At 44.9% G+C, this 23,583-nt stretch overlaps 1 protein-coding gene across 2 annotated transcripts in view; it reads right to left on the bottom strand.

The window, feature by feature from the left end:
* SNAPC3 (small nuclear RNA activating complex polypeptide 3) overlaps nt 1-23,583 on the bottom strand; it is a 120,499-nt gene that overhangs the window by 6,339 nt on the left and 90,577 nt on the right. For both annotated transcript variants that reach the window (XM_077475123.1, XM_077475124.1), the window contains exons 4-7: nt 22,408-22,512; nt 10,988-11,137; nt 8,571-8,653; nt 602-766 (exon numbers count right to left, since the gene is read on the bottom strand). In XM_077475123.1, coding sequence (XP_077331249.1) covers nt 602-766; nt 8,571-8,653; nt 10,988-11,137; nt 22,408-22,512 — 503 coding nt within the window. The remainder of the gene's footprint in view (nt 1-601; nt 767-8,570; nt 8,654-10,987; nt 11,138-22,407; nt 22,513-23,583) is intronic.

Genomic DNA, 23,583 nt, shown 5'->3' with positions numbered 1-23,583 from the left:
TTTGGTTTAGGCTCCGTTCACACAGGGGGCGACGCGAGGTGACACGACTTGCCGTGCCGCGACCTGACAAGTCGCCCCCGTTCTGTACTACGGAACCGTTCTAAGAGGAGCGACTCGAGTCGCTCCGACTTAGAAAAAAGGTTCCTGTACTACTTTTTGGCGACTTGCATTGACTTCTATACAGAAGTCATTTGCAAGTCGCTGCTGAGGTCGCGGCGAGGCAAGTCGTGTCGCCTCGCATCGCCCCCTGTGTGAACCGAGCCTTACTCGTGGCTGCCATGAGGGAGGGTGTGACCTGCAGTTGAGAACCACTGATTTAGGCCACATATGGCATACACCATGTCCTCCTTTTTACTATGTGTATATACACCTTTAGACAGGGCCTTTAACCTAGATGACTGTGTGTTCCCCAATGAATATTCAGTCAAATACTATGTGACTATACTCCAACACATACTGTACATACTAAACTTTCTAAAATTAAAATAAATTTCAATTATACAAGACAATGCAAAGCCTTTTTGTTTTTATTCAGACACAAACATGTTTCCTTTATATATTTTACTTTAGATAACTGCAAAAATTCATGCCAAATACTTACCTTATATCTGTAATTGTTACAACATGCTCGCAATCTCCTTGATGGCTGTACAGATAAGGAAAGCCAATTTTTATGTTGAGGTCATTAAACGTATAGTCTTCCATCTTAGCTACCTGAAATTTACCATAGCCTCTGTCACGAGATTCAGCCCATTCAACTATAGTTCTAAAAAACCAAAACAAATTTTAGGGTACAGAACTGTTAATAAAGCTAAATTCTAAGGAAAAAAAACATTTATACTTGCATTATGCATTATAATCACACACATAGATTGGACTTGTTGGACTTGTGTCTTTTTTTGACCTCACCTACTATGTAACTATTAGGTTTCCATCCGCATTGCAAGGGTTAACCACTCCTTTGTCTTAGGGACGATGAATAAGGTAATTTAACTCATTCCTCACTCCTCCAGTAAACAGCACTAACCTTACCTATCTGACACTCTAGAAAGTGGGTGACCCTTGGTGATCTCACATACTGTGCAGGTCGGCTGGCCTTACATTGCATGAGATGGTATCAGAGAGCCACGACAATCCCAGCAGCAAAGGGAAGACCCTTCCTGGGACCAGTCACACAAAGTGAAGGAAGGCTGAGGGGGAGGAATACGTTAAAGTAACATTGACATAACTTGTCTTTATGTATAATGAAATAGAACATGCTAGCAGAGGTCCACAAAATGTAGGTTTTGCATGGCCAACAGAAATTTTCTTTAAAGATATAAGATGTATTTTGTTAAAGGTTAGTTATAATTGGGAGCATTGCTGGTACCAGGTACAGAGTTAAGAAAAAGGGAAAGGGGCGGTGGCAATGGTAGAAGAAACAAGACCCTCTTAAAATGAAGAGATCAGATGTAAGAGTGGAGTAATAAAATCCATGGAGAAGGTAGGAGAGTTGTGAGGATCAAGGACAATGTTGAATGAGTCTCCCAGACTGAATAGTAAGGTACTTTTATTCTCCCAAACTAATACACAAATACCAATGCATGAATTAAATTGACTGTCCTTTGAAAATACATCAAGTTGATTAAAACAGCTTCCTTTCAAACAGGAAGTAAAGCTTTCAGTTTCGTGTCCGTATTTGTGACTTTTCTATTAGTTTGCAGCTGACACATACCAAATTTACAAAAGAGCTGCCTACATAGTCTATAGACCTAGTCTATGTAGGCTGATGTAAAGCTGGCCATACACTAGTAGAATTTGTAATGAATATATGTGAGAAAACCTCTTCGTACATTTGAAGACTTGACGAATGTTGTTCAAAAAGTTTTTCAAAATTGAATTTGCTTTAAACACTTGTCTTGGGACTGATGAACATGAATGAAAACCATATACACTGAGAAATTTTGTTTGTTCAAGAATTTTTTTTTACGAATTTTCTCATCATTAACAATTAGAAAATTGAACAAATGTTTATTAAAAAATAAATAAAAAAATTGGAACAAAAATTCTACTACTTTATAGCCAGCTTCACATAGGCCTTCTGATGACCCACAAATATAAATGCAATGTCCTAAATTGGATATTCTATATGCCTCTGCAGTGCTCTACTACTGCTGTCGGAATTGAGCAGCACACAGGATTGCCACTTATGTGCAACAAAGTCACCTCTTTTCATTCTGCTGTGGCATTCCTACCACCATCTGCATTATAGGAAAGCTGTGGACTTGGTGTTTCAATCGAGGTCAAAAATATAATTCTTAAACATGCCAATGCCCCTTAGAACACTATCTAAACAATAAAACATTTGATCACCTGTGATATACAGTCACCTTTAAACTGATCTAGGAGTATAGTTTTTATTTTAAACAAAATAATACATTCTTTATATACCTGCAGATATTTTCAATCATTAGGGCTTAGGACACACAAAAAATTCCACTCCCAGCATGTAATCAACAACAAAGGAAGGGGGGTGGAATCCCTCTGTCCTGCATATACGCTAAAGAAAAGGATTTCAGATAAACCAAAAATCTTTTCTTTATCATACATCCCAGGGCACAGGGCATCTTCATATCCATTATAAGCATGTCCCAAAGCACTGGGGTTCCCTTTCTATCCATGTTCTAGATCAGACACAGATATTACAGTCACTGACTTGGGGCCATAGCTTATTTCTGGAATTTCAGAATCCACCTGAACCTTTCGCCCATGTTCACATTGATGCGGGTTGCAAATCAGGCAGGGTCAGCTGAACTCGCACGATTTCAAACAGGCAATGCGGCTTCATGCACAGATGTCTATTCAAATCGCCCCCGAAGTCATCAAAAGTAGTACGAGAACTACTTTTGGGAATCTGTGCAGTGCCGTAAAGTCGGCATTGCCCCGATTCGGACAGTGCCATTGCTGGCAATAGCTACCGATTTACCATACGATTTGCATGCCAAATCAGCACAATGTGAACGTGGCCTTCTAAAGTGAGTATTGTCTGATGCAAATTGGACACTAGAAGTGAAGCAAATTGCTTGCAGTGCAGGAGGATGTCTAGGTAAACCACAATGGGAATACACTGGAGACCTAAGACTGGAGCCAACACCTTGAATACTCTGGGGGCCATGTAGAGGCCAAACAGAGAAGTAAACTGAATTTGTTGAGGCCTTTGGAATCCAGAACTGGGCAAACATCGTAATTTGGCTTGGGTACCAAGAAGAGTTCAAATAGAAATCACAAAACTTTTCTCCCTCCAGGACCAGAGCAATCACTTCCTTTGCAAGCAGACAATTGAGTGCCTGAAAAAAAAAAAGCTTGCTCTACTTTGTGGATTCAACATCTGAGAGCATGAAACACACACAGGGAAAATTCTGAAATTACAGCCTGTAACCCAGAGTTACTATGCGGCAGACCAAAATTTCCTAGTCAAAATGTCCTTGTCCCCAAGCATTGCAGGTTTTGAGGTCTATGGCTTCTTGCAGAATTGGAGCTGGAGGCTTAGCCTGGAGTTCTGTGACAATGCTCCAGGGAAGTAAGAAAAGCATGCTTCTGAACCATAGACTTTTCCTTCTTGAGTGGTGATAAGGTGGTTCTACCCACAATTACCTTTTGGATGTGATCACCCAAGGCATTCCCGTTAAAATAGTAGGTGTTCAATCTGCTTCTTACAGTTACAAGGCTGCCCCTATAGGAGCAAAAGATGGCTTAAATTGTAGCATCCTTAAAGATAGGTACTTCATCCACAGGAACAGTCAGGGTTTTCTTAACCACTTCCCGACCAGCGCACGACGATGTACGTCGACAGAATGGCACGGGCAGGCATATTGGCGTACATGTACGTCCAATATTCGTTGCCGCCGTGCCATCGGGAGCGCGCCGCCGGCGGCGCGCTCCCGCGCTGGTCGGGACCCCCGTGAGTCCGGTCGCGGGACCCGCGGACTCGATCGCCGCGGGCATCCCCGCGATCGTCTCACGGAGCGGCCGAATGGAGGAAATGCTGTATAAACAACATTTTTCCATTCTGCCTAGCAACTAGTGACGCTGATCTCTGCTCCATGTGATTGGAGCAGAGATCAGTGTACACTAAATGAAAGCCCAACCCCCCCACAGTTAGTAACACACCCCTAGGAACACTTAACCCCTACACTGCCACCCACTGGTTAACCCTTTCACTGCCAGTGTCATTTACACAGGAATCACTGCATTTATATAGCAGTGATTACTGTATAAATGACAATGGTCCAAAAAATGTGTCAAAAATGTCCGATGGGTCCCCCACAATGTCGCAGTCACAATAAAAATCGCAGATCGCCGCCATTACTAGTAAAAAAAAAATAATAAAAAATTAATAAAAATGCTATAAAACTATCCCTATTTTGTAAACGCTATAACTTTTGCGCAAACCAATCAATAATCGCTTATTGCGATTTTTTTTACCAAAAATATGTAGAAGAATACGTATCGGCCTAAACTGAGGGAAAAAAAAGTTTTTTATATATTTTTGGGGGATAATTATTATTACAAAAAGTAAAAAATAATGTGTTTTTTTCAAAATTATCGCTCTATTTTTGTTTATAGCGCAAAAAATAAAAACCGCAGGGGTGATCAAATACCACCAAAAGAAAGCTCTATTTGTGGGAAAAAAAAGACGTTAATTTTGTTTGGGAGCCACGTCGCACGACCGCGCAATTGTCAGTTAAAGCGACGCAGTGCCGAATCGCAAAAAGTGGTCTGGTCTTTGACCAGCAAATTGGTCCGGTCTGAAAGTGGTTAAGATAGCGGGCATCCTCCATTTTTGGTAAACTCGATTTCCCATAGGATATTAGTGAATAACTGCTTCATTGGGACAAATGCCTTTTCAGGGTAAGCACGTGCACTATATTGTCAAAAGTATTGTGACACCTGGCCAGTCTTAGCCTGTAGGGTTCAATATTGAGTTGGCCCACCAACACCAGCTTCAATTCTTCTGGGAAGGCTATCCTCAAGGTTTAGGAGTGTCTATGGGAATGTTTGACTATTCTTCCAGAAGCGCATTTGTGAGGTCAGGCACTGATGTTAGACGAGATGTCCTGGCTTGCAGTCTCCACTCTAATTCATCCCAAAAGATTTTCTATTGGGTTGAGGTCAGGTCTCTGTGCAGGCCAGTCAAATTCGCCCACCTCAAACTCGCTCCTCCATGTCTTTATGGAACTTGCCTTGTGCACTCGTCCAAATGACTTGGTGGAGGGGGGATTATTGTGTGGGGTTGTTTTTCAGGGGTAGTTCCAGTGAAGGGAACCAAGACATTTTGGACAATTTCATGCTCCCAACTGTGGGAACAGTTTGAGGGTGGCGCCTTTCTGTTCCAACATGACCGTACAAAGCAAGATCCATAGACATGGATGAGCGAATTTGGGGTGGAGGAACGTGACTGGCCTGCACAGAGTCCTGACCTCAACCTGATAGAACAACTTTGGGATGAATTACAGCAGAGACTGCTAGCCAGGCCTTCTTGTCCAACATCAGTGCCTGACCTCACAAATGCACTTCGGGAAGAATGGTCAATCCTTCCCATAGACACACTCCTAACCCTTGTGGACAGCCTTCCCAAAAGAGTTGAAGCTGTTATAGCTGCAAAGGGTGGGCCAACTCAATACTGAATGCTATAGACTAAGACTGGGATGCCATTAAAGTTCATGTGCATGTAAAGGAAGGGATCCCAATACTTTTGACAATATAGTGACACTATTGACAATATAGTGTATATCATGAACTTTAAGTAAAGTTAAACAAGGAAAGACTGGGGGTGCCAAGGTGGCTGCCATGACCCTAAATGGCCCAAATGGGTAACTTTTTGAATAGGCATTTCAGGGAGCAGCAACCTCAAGTTGGTAAACACCACTTCTGCCAGGAAACCTAAAAAACACACTTTGACAGGCCCTGGGTTTTCTGAGGACCTCCTAAGATCCTGCTTCTTTCCCCTCTTCTTCCAATGGATCCATAGCTGGTTACGCCCTCCATCAGCAGGGAGGCGAGGAAGAAGAGCATTTTTGTTTGTGACTTATGCAGTCTAAGGCTGGGTTCACACTGCTGCGGGGGGGAGATCCGGATGTGATTCGCACCGCAAATCACATCCGATCTCCGTAGCGATGCGAGTACAGCCATACAGATAGTATGGCTGAATTCGCATCGCTCCCGCAGCAAACTCGCACGGGACCCTTTTTTTGGTCCGCAACAGAATCGGATCGCATGGGGGTTCACACCATGCGATCCGATTCCTGTGCGAGTCGGCAGATCGCACTGCGATATGCGGACGGATCTGGGGGTGTCATTAACATATCATTGACACTCCCAGCCGTCCGCATAGGGCAGTGTGAACTGCAGGCGGGAGTAATGCGATGCGGGAAAACGCCGCGGATTCGCGGCGTTCCCGCATCGCAGCGGTGTGAACCCGGCCTAAAGCACAAAGGACAACAGAAAGTTGGTGTTGTAAATTGGCGATAGCCAATGAGAATTCTTTCCTTGATCCACCTAACAGTTTTGATTTCACCACTGAGCACCCTGCCTCAGGAACCGTATGTTTCTTTCTAAGTCAATGCAAGAAGGGCCCAAAATGGCAGCCGCATTCTTTAGGAGTGGGCAGAAAAGCACAATCTGCCTCACTAGATGCTGCCAAAATCCCATTCAACCCCTACCGCCTCTGTGGTGTATTGCTTGGGCAACTGCAATGAGGAATGCAATTAAAAAAAGAAAAAAACTATGAATTAAAGGGCATATAATTAGGGATATGAGAAGGTAAACTCCCTACCCACAGTACAGCCACCAGTGGGACTCCCATCAGAGGTACTTACCGTTCTCACTACAGGAACCCTACCCGAGAGTCCAAACCACTCATCTCAGTGGCCATGCCACTAGGGCTTTAAGGGACACAGCTACCCATCTGGAGATCACTGCCCTGTATCTATAAAGCACTCTGCCAATCTACCAGGCAATACAGAACTGCACAGACCACAGAGATAGAAGACATAGTAGTGTCTGGGTAACAATCGCCTTGGCCTTAGGCCAGTGTCCAATCTGAAGGTGACAAAATAAATACTATTGTAATGGCTATAAGAGTTGCTCCATGTCCTAGAAAGTATGATTAACCACTTGCCGCCCACCCTATAGCAAATGGACGGCGGCAAAGTGGTTTCATAATCCTGACCGGACGTCATATGACGTGATCAGGATTATGAGCCGCTGCGCGCCCCGGGGGCGCGCTTCGCGGCGATCGTTGTTGCGGGGTGTCAGACTGACACCCGGCAACTACGATCTCGGTAAAGAGTCTCCGACGGAGACTCTTTACCACGTGATCAGCTGTGTCCAATCACGGCTGATCACAGTGTAAATAGGAAAAGCCGGTGATCGGCTTTTCCTCACTCGCGTCTGTCAGACGCGAGTAGAGGAGAGCCGATCGGCTGCTCCTCTGACAGGGGGGGTCTGTGCTGATCGATTATCAGCACAGCCCCCCCGAGGATGCCCACACTGGACCACCAGGGATGCCACCAGACCACCAGGGATGCCAAGGACAAGGTATGCCACCCTAGACCACCAGGGATTCTAGTCAGTGCCACAATGGATGCCAATCAGTGCCCATAATGGATGCCAATCAGTGCCCACAATGGGCATCACTGATTGGCATGCATTATTGATTGGCACTGATTGGCATCCATTAGTGCAATATATTATAATACAATGCCGCCTATCAGTTCCCATCTGTGCCGCCTATCAGTGCCTACCCATGCCCACCTGTGCCGCCTACCCATGCCCACCTGTGCCGCCTAACCCATGCCCACCTGTGCCGCCTAACCCATGCCAATCCGTGCCAATTTGTGCCACCTATCAGTGCCCATCCGTGTCGCCCATCAGTGCCACCCATCAGTGCCGCCTATCAGTGCCACATATCGGTGTCCATCAATGCCACCTCATCAGTGCCATTTCATTGGTGCCACCTCATCGGTGCCCATCAGTGCCGCCTTATCATTGCCCATCAGTGCAACCCCATCAGTGCCCATCAGTGAAGGAGAAAACTTACTTATTTGCAAAGTTTTGAAACTGAAACAAAAAAATACCGAAAATTTAGAAAAAAAATATGTTTTTTTTATTTGTTTAGCAAAAAATAAAAACCGTAGAGGTGATCAAATACCACCAAAAGAAAGCTCTATTTGTGGGAAAAAAATGATACAAATTTCATTTGGGTACAGTGTAGCATGACCGCGCAATTGTCATTCAAAGTGCGACAGCGCTGAAAGCTCAAAATTGGTCTGGGCAGGAAGGTGTTTAAGTGCCCGGTATTGAAGTGGTTAAGAAACAGTAATTTATTTTTGATTTTTAATTCAAGTGGAAAAAAAAAAAAAAAAACATGGGTCATTAAGGTCATCAGGAATACAAACAGTGCTTAAAAATCTACCAAAACTGCTTTTTCTTTTCTTTTTTAGGACTTCAAAATATACTTTTGTTTCCAAAATCAATATTGAATGAATATTCACCACTCAGTTCAAATAAAAATGTTATATGCATTGTACCTGCTTAGATCTCTGCACTCTGGATACCTCATATCATTGTAAAATATACCTTCAAAATAAAAGAATGCGGATTTGAAAAGATCCTATTAAAAAATAAAAAAAATAAAATTATTGAGAAAATAAATCTAAAAAAACAAGGATTAAAGATATTTTAGCTGAACATCTGAAGAACAATTTTGCGCCACATCCCATATAAAACACAATGCAATTCAAACTCAAAAAACTTTTAATAGAAGAAGAGGGAAAGGTTAGAACTTCTGTTTTGTTTTATTACTAGACAACAGATCTACCCTCTCTACTTACCCTGGTGACAATTGCCACACAGGCAGAAAGTGCTGGAAAATCAAAGATTTGACAACTGTCACCAGGGGCGGGCTGGGCCCGGTGGCAGGGTGGAAATTTCCCCCCCAGGCCGGTGCCTACATTATGTTTAAAACGGCTGCTGGCTGTTTGTTTATTTATTTATTTTTTTTATGCTGTGACGGGCGGCCGGGGTCACACAGTTCTCTTAACTCTGGCCGCAGCCCCTGCCGATTGGCTGGCTCAATGCTGCTGCCCAGCCTGCGCTGCATTGTGGGAGTTGTAGTCCAGCTGCGCTAAAGCTCCTGGAGGTGTGAGCGCAGCAGACTACAACTCCCACCTCCCAGGAGTCTCAGAGGCAGGCCAAGTGTGTGTGGCAGGGGAGGGGACGCCCCGCGTCAAGAACGTCATGTCGCACGTGACCTGGGAGGAGTGGCTAGCTGCAGTCTGCAGAGGAGACGAGACCTGCTACATCACCCCCACCCCCGAAGAATGGCAAGGACCTGGCGCAGTGTCTCCAGTGCTCTCAATCAACGCTCCCCAGCCTGAAGTAAGGTATCTGTAATAATCTTCACAGAATGGGAAAAGTTAGTCATCATGACAATTTAAAATTTTGGCAGTGGCAGCATGTTTTTTTTTTCTAACACCCTCCCCCCCACCAGCGGACTTAACACCCCCCGGACTTAACACCCCCCCCCCACTAGCGGACTTAAAGAGGAAGTAAACCCTTATGGGTTTACTTCCTCTTTGATTCCCTGCAAAGGTAATGCATAATGGGCTACTATGCATCGCATCACATCACATCGCATAGTAGTCCATTATGTGTCACTTACCTGACACAGGAGCCAGCGAAGTCACCACTGTCCCCTGTAGTTCCGAGCATCCATCTTCTTGGTGGGTCTCACTGCTCCGGTGCTGTGATTCGCAGAGCAGTGATGACGTCACTCCCGCGCGAGCCAACACTCGCGGCATATCGCCATGATCTGAGGCTTACCCAGTGTGCCTGCGCGCCGCAGACAGCGGTGGCTGTCTTCAGGTAAATATCTCCTAAACCGTGTAGGTTTAGGAGATATTTCTTGGACCTACAGGTAAGCCTTAATCTAGGCTTACCTGTAGGTCAAAGTGGTTTGTAAGGGTTTACAACCACTTTAACACCCTCCCCCGTTATAATCATCCGTTATAAAACCAGGTGGGCATGGATGGTGAGTTGATTCAGTGGTTCAATGGGCCACTTAACTGGACTTGCCCCCCAGGCCTAAGGCTGCCAGCCCTCCCCTGACTGTCACCAGAAGTGAGGGTAAATCTTCCAACAAATAGAACTCTTCCAGGACAAAAAAACTGTCTAAAGGAGGCCTTCCATGGATCAAAACTTGGCCTGTTCAGCAATTTCAATCCATGTATGCCAGGCTGGTTGTACAAAAGTCGATCTACTGATCAACTTCTGTACAACCAGCCTGTCAGTTTTTTACTTAACGATCAGTGCCGCTGGCTATAGCCAGCTGCACTAATCAGTGTATTCTGACGGGGGAAGGCTACCTGGCTTCAGAACACAATAACACAGTGGAACGGATATCCCCTATCCACAGTGGATGTGTAGATGGGGGAGTCGGGTCATTTTTGTTTTTTCGTTAAGGATGGGGGAGTTGGGCCATTTTTGTTTTTTCATTAAACACGCTAGTTGAACAAAGTAAAATTATTAGAGTATAGCCAGCTTAAGAGGGGAATTACCCTGACTTTGAAGACATTTCCTCTCATTTTCTGTATACATGTGGCCCTATTAGGAATGAATAGTTCAAAAGGAACATCTCTGTAACAAAGAAAGAATTAACTTGTAGTATTTGCTGGACTACTAAATGACAAAATGGTGATATTAACATGTGGTTCAATTTAAAATTCATGCCTTCAAATGCAATTGGATAATGCCCTGAAATACCCACAAATCACCAAATCAACAATAGTAGCTGAAAACTAATATGTCAGGACATGTCAGCTAAGTTTTCATGGACAAAACAAAAAACACAAAAGCTCCTCGAGGTAAGATAGCCCATAATTCTTGTTTCCTTGTTTTTTTTCAAAAATAGGCCCCAGGGTCATTGTACCCCAATAATAAATTTTACCTTGCAAATGTTTTCAGGAGCCAAATCTGGATTGTCGCTGAACTCCCCTCCAATTTGTAGGTCACTGACACATTTGATGGCATCTCTCAATTCTGAAAGCTTCTGACTGCCAAGCACTAATATGGTCTCATAGGGTTTGTATTCTTTGTGCTGTAATAGAATAAAACATGCCATTAACTGCTTGCCGACCAGCCGCCGTCATTATAGTGCGGCAGGTTGTCACAGATGCACATTCTAACACTAATCTATCTAAGTCTGTAAAGCAAAAATCGCTATACATAACTTTTCTGCAGCCTATCTAGTCCCATCTCATCAGTGGTAGCTGCTGTGTGTAGGTTTGTGCAGGAGAGGCAGCTGACAATGGATGTCCCATAGTAACTCTATGGGTGAAGTCCTTTCCCAAGCATTTCACAGCCATTGCAAGCCGTCACTTCTACACAGCATCTGCCTCTGGAGAACAGGCTGGATAGGCAGCAGAAAGGTATGTATATCGCTTTTTGCTTTATAGAGTTAGGCCCCTTTCAAAACGGACGATCCGTTCAGGTCCCCCTGTCAGTTTTTCAGGCGGACCTGAACGGATGCTCCATAGAGGTCTATGGAGCGTCGGATGTCAGCGGTGACAAGTCCACTGACATCCGACCCGCTCCGATCCAAAAAAGTGTGACAGAGGAAAAAGCTATTTTTCCATCCGTCATCGGATCGGATGACGACGGACACTTCGGTCCGTCGTCACCCAATCGCCCATAGGGGAGAGCGCCGCTGTGACAGGTCCGTCCCTGCGCAGTGTGCAGAGACAGACCTGTCATCTTCCTGCTCAGCGGAGATCGCTCCGGCTATCCCCGCTGAGCAAGCGGATATCCACGGGGCGGTTCAGCACTGATCTGCCCCGTGTGAAAGGACCCTTAGACAAATTAGTCTTAGAGGGTGGCCGCCAGTAGATTTATAGCTTTAGAATGAATTTCCACTTTAACGAAGACATCTAAAATCAAATATACTTTTGTACTTTAGAATAAAGCAAAATAACATTTTGGCGTTTGCCTCCATTTTGGTAGCCACAGAACAGAAAGAAAAGCATTGTAGTGAAAGTGGAGAGCAGAATATCAAAGACAGTGAAATGTGGCATCTAAAAAGATATGTAGATCAGGGCACTTCCAGAAATTAAAGTGGAGGTAAAGACTCCAGAGAAAGTAGTAAAAGGGGACACTGAAAGGTGTGTGTGTGTGTGTGTGTGTGTGCATTGGAAATTCCAGAGAATGTAAGGCAAGCAATGAAAGGAGAGCTGCCAGAGAAGCTACTGCAGACAGTGTGGGAAAAGCCAAGACGGAAGCCAATACACACAACACTGGAGAAAGAGTTACAACACAGATGTGTGCAGATTTTAGTGCTGTGGACAGTGCCAAATAAAATGTGTCCAGGCTCTAGTCTGTCCACTGGCAACTCAAGAGGACTACTACTATTACTATGTTTAAAGTAGATCTCAATAGGCTACATGAACATGGGTGCATTTCCCTGAACAATGTAAGGACACTACATATTTCTGGTGTCCTAGGTGTCCTAGAGCTGTGTACAGCCACCCATAGACAAGAATGTGTATAGGCAGCTGTACACATATTTGCATAAAGTAGTGCACATGCAGACATAATGCACCTAGGGGATTTGGTACATTACATCTACGTGCGTGCATTACTTTACAGAAATAGTGGCACCTTGCTGTGTACAGCCACCTTCACTCATTCATGTCTTTGTGTGGCAGTGACTATGTTACAGGGGCAAATGTGCCCATATGCATATAGCCTAAACATCAAAAAATAAAATAATTGCCAATTAAAATTATTCCCATGTGTGCAAACAAATAGCAAATTCTGTGCAAGTGTGTGTGTAAAAACCAGTTGCTTAGTGCAAAACACAGCAATCCAACAGCATGAAAATCAGCAAGTGTTCAGACCCAGTTCTTAATGGAGTGCATCCATGTGCTTTTTTAAACCAAAACTACTTCTCCAAATGAAATAAAACTCTTCCAACCCTCCCCTATCATTATGGGATAGAATCCAAATGTAAAAAATATTAAGAATGCTTTCAGAAATAGAAATGTTAGTAGTTTATTGTTCTCAATTAACAAAATGGAAAGTAAATGAACAGAAGAGAAATCCAAATCAATATTTGGTGTGATCACCCTTTGCCTTCAAACCAGCATCAATTCTTCTAGGTACAGTTTCACTTAGTTTTTGAAGTAACTTCCCATATAGGTTGTTCCAAACATCTTGGAAAACGAACCACAGATCTTCCGTGGATAAAGGTTGCCTCAAATCCTTCCGTCTCTTGTAATACCAGACAGACTCCATGATGTCGAGATTAGGGCTCTGTGAGGGCCAAACCATCACTTTCAGGACTCCTTGTTCTTTACGCTGAAGATAGTTCTTAAAAGGGAAGTAAACCCTTCCAAACAACTTGGACCTATAGGTAAGCCTAGATTAAGGCTTACCTGTAGGTCCAAGAAATATCTCCTAAACCTATATGGTTTAGGAGATATTTGCCCGAAAATGGGCACCGCTGTCTACGGCGCATGCGCCGTAGACAGCGGCGCGCATGCGCACTAAATGCGGCAAGTCCAAGAATGGATTTGCCAAATTTGTCGACTCCCGTGCGCATGCGCGGGAGTGACGTCATCGCGGCCTCGCCGTATGACAGCGGCGGAGCTGCGAGGCGCGACTCCCGTGCGCATGCGCGGGAGTGACGTCATCGCGGCTTCGCCGCTGTCATTGGTCGGAGCTGCGAGACGCCACCAGCAAGATGGACGCGGCGGACTACAGGGATCAGCGGCGACTTCGCTGGCTCCTGTGTCAGGTAAGTGACACATAATGAGCTACTATGCGATGCATAGTAGTCCATTATGCTTTACCTTTGCAGGGAAAAAAAGAGGAAGTAAACCCATCAGGGTTTACTTCCTCTTTAATGACATTGGCTGTATGTTTGGGATTGTTGTCCTGCTGCAGAATAAATCTGCCAGGATTTCTCAGCATTGAGGAAACCACTGTTCTTGACCAAATCTCCAACTCCATTAGCAGAAATGCAGCTCCAGACTTGCAAGGAATTTCACTGCGCCTACAGACACTTATTATTGTACCGCTCTACAGACCATCGGTGAACAAACTGCCTCCTGTCACAGCCAAATAGGATTTTTTGTACTCACCATAAAATCCCTTTCTCTTATATTCACCGACCGACACAGCTCCTCTCTTAACCATTGGGTTGTTACGCCCACCTTTAGGAGAATACTAGGCATTACATGTTATGTAAAACACAGAAGTTTCCAGTACCGCCCAGGAGGCAGTCCCCTTAGGTAACAACCCTCCAGCCTGCCATGCAGTCATCAGTACGTCAACAAGCAGTATAACGTAAAGAGAAAAAGGAGGGGCGGGTGCTGTGTCGGTCGGTGAATTACAGAGAAAATTATTTTACGGCGAGTACAAAAAATCCTATTTTCGCTTATATTCACCGACCGACACAGCTCCTCTCTTAGCCATTGGGACGTCCACAAGCAGTGCCAAACGAGGAATCCGAAAACAGCCTTAAAAAACTTCATCCACCATGGCAAGTGGGAACTAGTGTAACTTTACCCACAAAAAAACAACAGTGCGTGGAAAGAATCCACCACAAAACCAGGGTACCCTCAACAGGAGTGACTACCCACAACCGCACCAAAAACTGCGGAATGTAATGCAAAAGGGCATTAGCTTAACGGTACTGCATTTCTATCTAAAAAACAGTTAAAAAGAAAAATAGTGCATACTCAATTTCAACTATACAGCCGCCTGCAAAACTTTGCGGCCAAAACAGGCAGCCGATGCACTGACGTCTACCTTGTAGAACTTGGTGTCGGAAGGCTCAAGACGTTCCAATTGCCCTTGTGGAGTGGGCCGTGACCGGAAAGGGGGGCACCTGCCCCTTCAAGGCGTAGGCTTGTACTACAATCTGTCTGATCCAAGTGGAAATGGTGGCCGACCAGACCGCCATGCCTTTCTTTGGACCAACCACCAAAACAAACAGCGAGTTTGACTTCCGGAAGGGAGCCGTGGCAGACAAATACACCTTCAGAGCCCAAACCATGTCCAGAGAGTGAAGGGCCACCTCCTTAGGATGGGTCAGCTTAGGACACAGAGATGGTAACACAATGTCCTCATTGATGTGAAACGCCGAAACAACCTTCAGCAGAAAAGATGGTTGTGGACGCAACACCACCTTATCCTTGTGGATAACCAGGTAGGGCGACTTGCAGGACAAGGCCGCCAGTTCCGAAACCCTCCTGGCCAATGTAATGTCCACTAGAAAGACCACTTTCTGGGAAAGAGTCAACAGAGGGATCTCCCTAATATTTTCAAATGGCGGTTTTTGCAGCGCCAATAACACCAGGTTCAGATCCCATGGGGGTAACGGTGGACGCACCGGAGGGACTACATGTCACACCCCTTGAACAAAGGTACTCACCAGTGAGTGAGACGTCAGGGATCATTGAAAAAAAAAAAAAAAAGACAGCCAAGGCCGATATTTGTCCTTTAATGGTGCTCAACGCCAACTTCTGGTCTACTCCTTGCTGAAGAAACAGCACGATCCTGGATATAGCAAAGGAGCGTGGATGCCATCCTTTCTCCTCACACATGGGGATGTTGGCCTTCCAGGTACGATGATAAATCTTTCTGGAAGAGGATTTCCGTGCTCTCAACATAGTGGGGATCACAGAGTCCGACAGACCCCTGTTCTTCAACACCTGGCTCTCAATAGCCAAGCCGTTAAAGCCAGCGATGGTAAAGCAGGATGGAGAATCGGACCTCGACAGAAGGTCCTCTCATAACGGCAGTCGCCAGGGCGTGTCTGCCACCAGCCATCCTAGGTCTGCGTACCATGGATGCTGAGGCCAATCTGGGGTGACTAGAATTACTGGAATCCCCTCGACTTCCACTGTGCGGAGCAGACGTGGTAGTAGCTTCAATGGAGGAAAGACATAGATCAGCTGATACTGACCCCACGGAGCTACCAGCAAGTCTGACGCGTCTGCCCAAGGATCTCTTGTCCTGGACACGAATCTCGGCACCTTCCGATTGAGACGGGAGGCCAGCAGATCCATGTCTGGTGTGCTCCACCGCAGGCACAGCAGCCTGAATATCTCCGGATGCAATGCCCATTTTTCTGGGTCCAGCATCTGCCAACTCATAGTCCGCCTGCCAGTACTCCACTTCCGGGATGTAAATGGCCAACACGGCTGGTACATGTCGCTCTGCCCACTGAAGTGTGTGAGTGACCTCCCATGCGGCGGCTGAGCTTCTTGTTCCTCCTTGGTGATTGACATACGCCCCCGCAGTGGCGTTGTCTGACTGGATCCCGATCAGACACCCTCACAGTCTCATCGACCACGTGGAGAGGCATAGCCTGATCGCTCTCAGCTCGAGCAGATTGATCGGCAATTTGGATTCCTCCGTTGACCAGAGGCCCTGAGCCGACTGAACCCCCATCACTCCACCCCAGCCAGATAGGCTGGCATGCGTTGTGATCACTGTCCATTTTAGAGGTAAGAACGACTTCCCGGACTGAAGCACCGGGGACCTCAAGCACCAGATCAGTGAATCTCTGACTAGCTGGCTCACATGGATGTGCCGATCCAGGGACAACGGAGATTTGTCCCACTTTGACAAAATCGCCTTCTGTAGAACTCGGGTGTGGAACTGGGCATACGGTACTGCCTCGAAGGAGGCCACCATGAGACCCAGGACTCGCATGCAGAACGAAGCGACGACCACATGCGGTTCATCAGCAGTTTTACCTCGGCTCTGAGAGTTTGAAGCTTGTCTGAAGGGAGAAACACTCTTGCTTCCCTGGAGACCAGCAATAAGCCTAGGTACTCCAAACGCTCGGTCGGTACTACCATTGATTTCTTTAGGTTTAACAGCCACCCACATTCTTGCTGGGTCTGCATGGTGATCTCCACATCCTCCTCTAACTCTGGGGCGGAAGATGCTCTCAGGAGATCATTTAGGTATCCCACGATTGCGATCCCACAATGCCGGAGGCATATGGGTATGTGCAGGTACGCATCCTGGATGTCTAAGGACGCCAGGGAGTCCCCGTGATGGAATTGCAGCGACTACTGAGCGAACCGATTTCATTCTGAACCTCTGCACTTTCACAAAGTGATTGAGGGCTTTTAGATCCAAGATTGGACATACCCCTTCCTTCTACACTACAAACAGGTTTGAGAAGAACCCTTGGAAAGCACCTTTCCCCAACGGGAAAGGCGCTTCAGATTGATGTAAACAGCACCAGCTTGCTGCTCGTTGGAGATGAGCATTTTGTTTATATTATATATGTGAGTACCCTGTGAGATATCTTAATAAATATACAGATTTTTTTTTAAACTACTACACACTGGTACTCCTCCTCTTTTGATTCACTCTTGCTCCCACTGAGAGACAGACAAAGACACAAAAGAGAAATAAGGACTTACTGTGACCAGTACCCATGGACATGGGTAGAAGAATCTGAAACGTGCAGTGTTTTTTGTATATATGCGGTTATCTCCTTGCCGCAAGGTAAGGGGCCACTACCTAACAGTGTGTGTTTGCACAAAGTGGAGAAACACCTGGATGCTGTCACTTTTCCCTGGAAAGATTGCACATTTTGCACAGTGAAGCACTTGCGCAGGCGAACCGGTTGCAATTGCCTGGATTTCAGGGGAAGAAACACCAGTTTCTGAAACCATGCTGACTCTACCCTGTCTGCCACCCGAAGGGGACTTAGAACAGTGACAGTGCCACCCTCCTTACTGCTGCTGGCTGAGGGGCTCTTTCCCGCAGGACTCACCACCCTGAGGGGTTCTGCACTATCCAGCAGGTAGTGCCTGTAGTCTCTGTTGGCTCCCAGGTGCAGAGGAATCAGCTCTGTGTCGGCGGAAGCAGCTGCTAATGGCACTGAAACCGCTCTGCAGTGTGCTCAGGCTCAAATAAAATTTACGCCCAGCGTCCAGTATAAGGACATAAAACACAGGGAAAATGACTACCAGAGCACAGGAGCACATGCTGCCGCTAAAGAACACTGCAAAAACGTGTTCAGGCTTCCAGAAAATAGCTGCTGGCGTCCAATATAAGGACAAATCACAGGGAAAATGGCCACCGAAGCCCAGGAGAGCATGCTTTCCCTTTCCCAAACCTAAGATGGCCGCTGATGTAAAAGCCATGAGGGACAGAGAGAAACAATGGCGGTGAAACAGCGCTGCACAGGACAAAAGCACAGCCTCACAGGCACCTCCCAGGGACATGAAAAACAGGACCCAGAACACAGCCACCCCCCCCCCCTCCTCCAGAGAGCCCCTGCATAGACACACACACACACACACACACACTGCTTTGCAGCATCCCCCACGGGGGGGGGGGGGGGAAGGGACAAGGAGAGAAGAGATGGAGGTGAGGGACCCCCGAATCAACCTCCCAGGGAATGCCTAGCTGCTCAGCCCCACCGAGGCAGGGAGAGCTGTACTTACCAGTCCTGAAGAGCTGGGAGACATTCCATTACAGACCCAACTCACTGATCAGTACAGGGTGGCTGCTGGCCCAGCACACTGACGCAGACATCGGTAGCCCGGTCATATGTGTGCCACGGAGCATAAAAGCTCACCGGCCACTTCTGGAGCTGAGGTTTCGTCATGGCCGACCCAGCGCGGAGCTCTGGTCTGCACACGCTTAGCCGGACTGGGGAGATTACAAGGATAAGGGTATCTAGCCTGTCACCCAGCCGGCTGTTGATAGCAGATCACAGGATCTATCATCTTGTGCAAAAAGCCAAGCTTCTGCAGAAAAAAAGACGGAACGATGGGCTCGTTGGGGTTCCTAGGTCCTTCTGCTTCACTAGGCCAAATAAAACTGATGACTGCATGGCAGGCTGGAGGGTTGTTACCCAAGGGACCACCCCCTGGGCAGAACTGGAAAGTTCTGTGTGTTACAGAACATGTAATGCCTAGTATTCTCCTAAAGGTGGGCGTAACAACCCAATGGCCAAGAGAGGAGCTGTGTCGGTCAGTGAATATAAGAGAAATTTAAAATTTTGACTCATCAATCCAGAGCACCTGTTGTCATTTTTCTGCACACCAGTTCCTATGTTTTTGTACAAAACATTTTTTTGACCTTAAAGGGGTTGTAAAGGTAAATGTTTTTTCACCTTAATGCACTAAGGTGAAAAAACATCTCACACTGCCTGCGCCCCGAGCCCCCCCCCCCCCCCCCCCGTTTTACTTACCTCACCCCTCGAAAGTCCAGCGCTCGTCCCCCGACGTCCTTTCCACCGTTCAGCCTGGCCGCTGATTGGCTGGAGTGGATGGAAAGCAGCACAGCCATTGGCTCGCGTTGCTGTCAATCACATCCACTGACGCGGAGCGCCGGGGGGCGGGGCCGTGTGATACAGCGAGCGGCTATAGACGCCGGCTGTATCACGGGAGCGTGCCCGCAGGTGCTTCTCACCATGCGAGGGAGCTCTAATGAACGTGAGAAGCACCTGCGGGAGGAAGCCGAGACAGCTGCCGAGGGACCCCAGAAGAGCAGGTTCGGGGCCACTCTGTGCAAAACGAGCTGCACAGTGGAGGCAAGTATAACATGTTTGTTATTTAATTTTTTTAATCACTTTACAATCCCTTTAATGTTTGCTTTGCATTAAGGTAAAAAAAGTTTTATATTTTTCTGTCCTCCCCTTCCCTGTGTGAAAGGGAAGAGGTGAGAAGAGATCTAGCACTGTGCACAGCTGCATCTCTTCTGCCCTCTCTTCCTCTTCACACAGGGACTCGAACAGCAGCAAAAGCCATTGGTACCTGCTGCTGTCAATCAAATGCAGTGAGAAGGAAGTGGGGGGTGGGGCTAAGCCCTGTTGTGTGTGTGTGTCTATGAAGTGCGACCCCATTGTCACCATTAGCTTGTAGACAATTTTGATTTTTGGGGGGGAACTACTGCATGAACAACACTGACTAGAGTGTCCATGGGAATTGCTCTGCATGATGTTTCAATTTCTTCCTGTAGTGTAGTCAATGTAGCTGGTTATCCACAGTACAACACATCCTTTAGTGTTTCCCACAAATAGAAATTGAGGGGGGGGTGTTAAGTCTAGGGAACGTGGAGGGAATTCAACAGCACTTCTACGTCCTAGCCAACGTTCTCATATAATGTCATTGAGATAAGTGAGGTGGTGCGCCATTTTGCTGGAAGTAAAATTGCTCATCCGCATAAACCGCACAAATGGCTGGTAAAATGGATGTGCGATGCATGTCAAGGGACACTGGACCAGTGACCGTGCCTTCAAAAAAGAATGGTCCAATTAAACCCCAGGATGACAAGCCACACCAGACATTGAGCCATGGTAAATTGATTAGCCCACATTAACATGAGGATGTTCTGGAGCTCAATAAACATAATTATGACAGTTTATAGTAGAGCTGCACGATCGTTGAAAAATCACGATCACCCCCCCCCACAATCTCTCCTGCTGAGAGTAGGCAATTCAGTTCATATAAACCAGTGGAGAGATTATCTGCTCACTCAGATGTCAAAAGAAAATATCCTGGGCAATCTGCCAAATTTAGAACTTGAGACATTGTAACTAACACTAACTTCTTAGATCAAAGGGATAGAACTTCTTGTGTAAACAAATAATCTGGGCAGTCTGCCAAGCTTTTAACCACATGTAAATGCAGGAAGTCAGGAAGTTTAACCACTTAAAGTCTAAATCTTTTTCTGACACTTCTTTCTTAAGTTAAAATCAATATTTTTTGCTAGAAAATTACCCCCAAACAATATATATATATATATATATATATATATATATATATATATATTTATATTTATATTTATTTATTTTAGCAGAGACCCTAGGGAATAAAATGGTAATTGCTGCAATATTTTATGTCACACTGTATTTGCCCAGCAGTCTTTCAAATGCAATTTTTGGGGGAAAAAATACACTTCAATAAATAAAAAAACGAAACAGTTTTTGTTTTAATGTGAAAGAGGATGTTACGCCGAGAGAATCGTGATCTATCTTCTAAGCAAAAAAATCGTGATGCTCATTTTAGCATTGTGCAGCTCTAGTTTACAGTACCATTTAGTTTAAACTGCACTTCATCAGACCACACCATTTTCTGCACAAACTCCTCATCCTCATGTACATCAGGACTCAACAAACCCCGGGCGCCAGGTTGCATTTGCGACTAGAATTTGCGTCCTGGCGCCTGGGGTGACACAGCTGGGGTATCCTGTCTCAGTGTGGACCCAACCCCGCCGTGCGATCGCATCGGGCCACGCAGGCCAGTAATTGAGGCCACGGCTTTGCGGCCTTCTGAAGTCCTTCTGTAATCCGTCGCCATCTTGTGGTGGATGTTGATATTACAACACATCCAATGCTAATGCAATGCTAATAGGGCTTCAAAGTCCTGACTGTTTTCACTGTCCACCCATCTCCTTCCCAAAGTGGAGAAGAGAAGTGATCGCGGGCATTATCTGGTGACTTTTGCCTAACGGGGAGTGTGGTGGCTGGTTTAAATAGCTTCATATAGCCTTTTTTTTTTTCATAATAGCTTTTATTTTTATTTATTTTTAAAAGTAAAAAAAATGTTAATTTTAATTAAGGAAAAAAAAAATTATTATTTGTAATCTCTCTGCTTGGCCTCTTTCACACGGGCTGTCTGATCAGGTTCGCCTGTCAGTTTTTCAGGCAGACCTGTTCGGACCCTTAGACAGGATATGGACGTAAATAAGCGGGAATATGGCAGAAATAAAAGCAGTCACATTATTTAGTTAATCAGCATTAAACACTTGGTGTCACATCAGAATATATAAATTACCTACATACATACATACATACATTTGGGGGTCTCATTCTCTCTCTCTATATCTATATACACACATAACTTTGTATGATGTCACAATCTTGCTATTTTTTGCACTGATTTATGGCATTTGCACACATTTGTTTTTTTTATTCTAAGTGCTGCTTTTAATAATATATATTTTATGATATTAAAACAGCTGCTAGAGATTTATGTGTTTGATTTTAGCATGGACTTATACACACACACACCCCTATTATGTTAATCAATGTTTAGTATGACAAATCCAATCTGAGCTAATGCACAGAAAGAGTTGAATTATACATTAACAGACTGATGGGTGCAATTTGGCATTACTCCCTAAAAATTCAGTTATTGTTTATAAACTCAAATCTTCATATAAGTGAAGGCTTTTTTTCCTGATTTATTTATTTTTTTCTAATATAGGGCATGTAGGATTATAAACTGCCCACTACTGTGACATGTAACAAAAATACTTAAAAATAAAGCAGCCAATATGGAGCTGAATAAACTTTAATGCATATAATTAAATATTATAATAACAAACCTTTTGGAAAATCATTGGATAAATCAAATTCAAAGTTAAAACCAGTTCTCCCTCATCAACCATGTCTGAAGGATCTTCTGGTCTCCTTCCTAAACCACGTGATTCCTAGAGAAATATAAATACATACAAAAATAAAGTAAGTTTACAACATGCATGTAATTTATTAAGTTCTTGTTTTTTTAAATATAATTGAGGGGTGTATTCCAAAAGTTTGATAAATAGCTGTTCTGAAATCTATTTCAAAACAAACAAGTCTTACAACCGAATGAGTATGAGCTGGCTGTGGTGATTTCATATTCTGTTCAAACGCCTTTTTCTGATGGGGAGTGCATTTAAAAAATAAAATAAAATACTTTCGGTGTATAAACTGCCTGTAAACTTATATAAAAAAGGAGTCACTGTCCATATGGCATTTGTTTTAAGTGTGATAGTGTAGCAGTACTTGCATTTAAGTGTTATAAATCAGTTCGCTGCAGTCAAAATGGCAGACTGCAGGAATATATTGTATGCATATATTGGTTCAAGATAGAAATGCTAATTGGCTGTTGCCAACAGTCTAACATACGCAGCATACATTAACATTTTGTTGTAAGCGGGTTCCTTTTACTTTTGTGTCCAAAAGCTACATGTAATGTTCAAACATAACAACACCACTGTGTAAATCTTCAGAAATGTGACAGCAAGGCCAGACAATTAGAAATAATAACCTAATGAAGAACAGAAAGAGAAAAATTGTGAGACCACCAGTTGAATAACAGGGGTTAAACATTGAATAATAGAACCCAACAGGCGCCAAAAATCGAAAACCACAAAAGTTCAGGGTCTCACACAGCCCAAACAGCTACTTGGGGGTACTTTGTAAAGGTATGAACAGGGCCAGATAGTCTTAATCTTGATCTACTGAAGCCTGATGTTGAATAGCCCAGGTAGCACCAAAACTCCTGGTATAATCAGCCATCTTTAAGAACAGCTGAACCCTGCCGTTTAGACAGTAGGCTTGAGAAATGGAAGCATAAACAGTGAATCAAACTGACAAATTGCTGCAGTCGTAAACTTTACCTAAACAAACCAAATTCAAGGTATGAAGCACCTTGCCCTTCCGACATCTGAGGCTTAGGACAGAAGGAATGCAACACAATATCCTGGTTACGATGGAACAAAAACCATCTTAAAAGA

The sequence above is a fragment of the Lithobates pipiens genome, unplaced genomic scaffold, assembly GCF_037356315.1.
Source record: "Lithobates pipiens isolate NorthernLeopardFrog02 unplaced genomic scaffold, aLitPip1_a1.2 Scaffold_13, whole genome shotgun sequence".
NCBI classification, from domain to species: Eukaryota; Metazoa; Chordata; class Amphibia; order Anura; family Ranidae; genus Lithobates; species Lithobates pipiens.
This window is presented reverse-complemented; position numbering and strand designations above follow the sequence as displayed.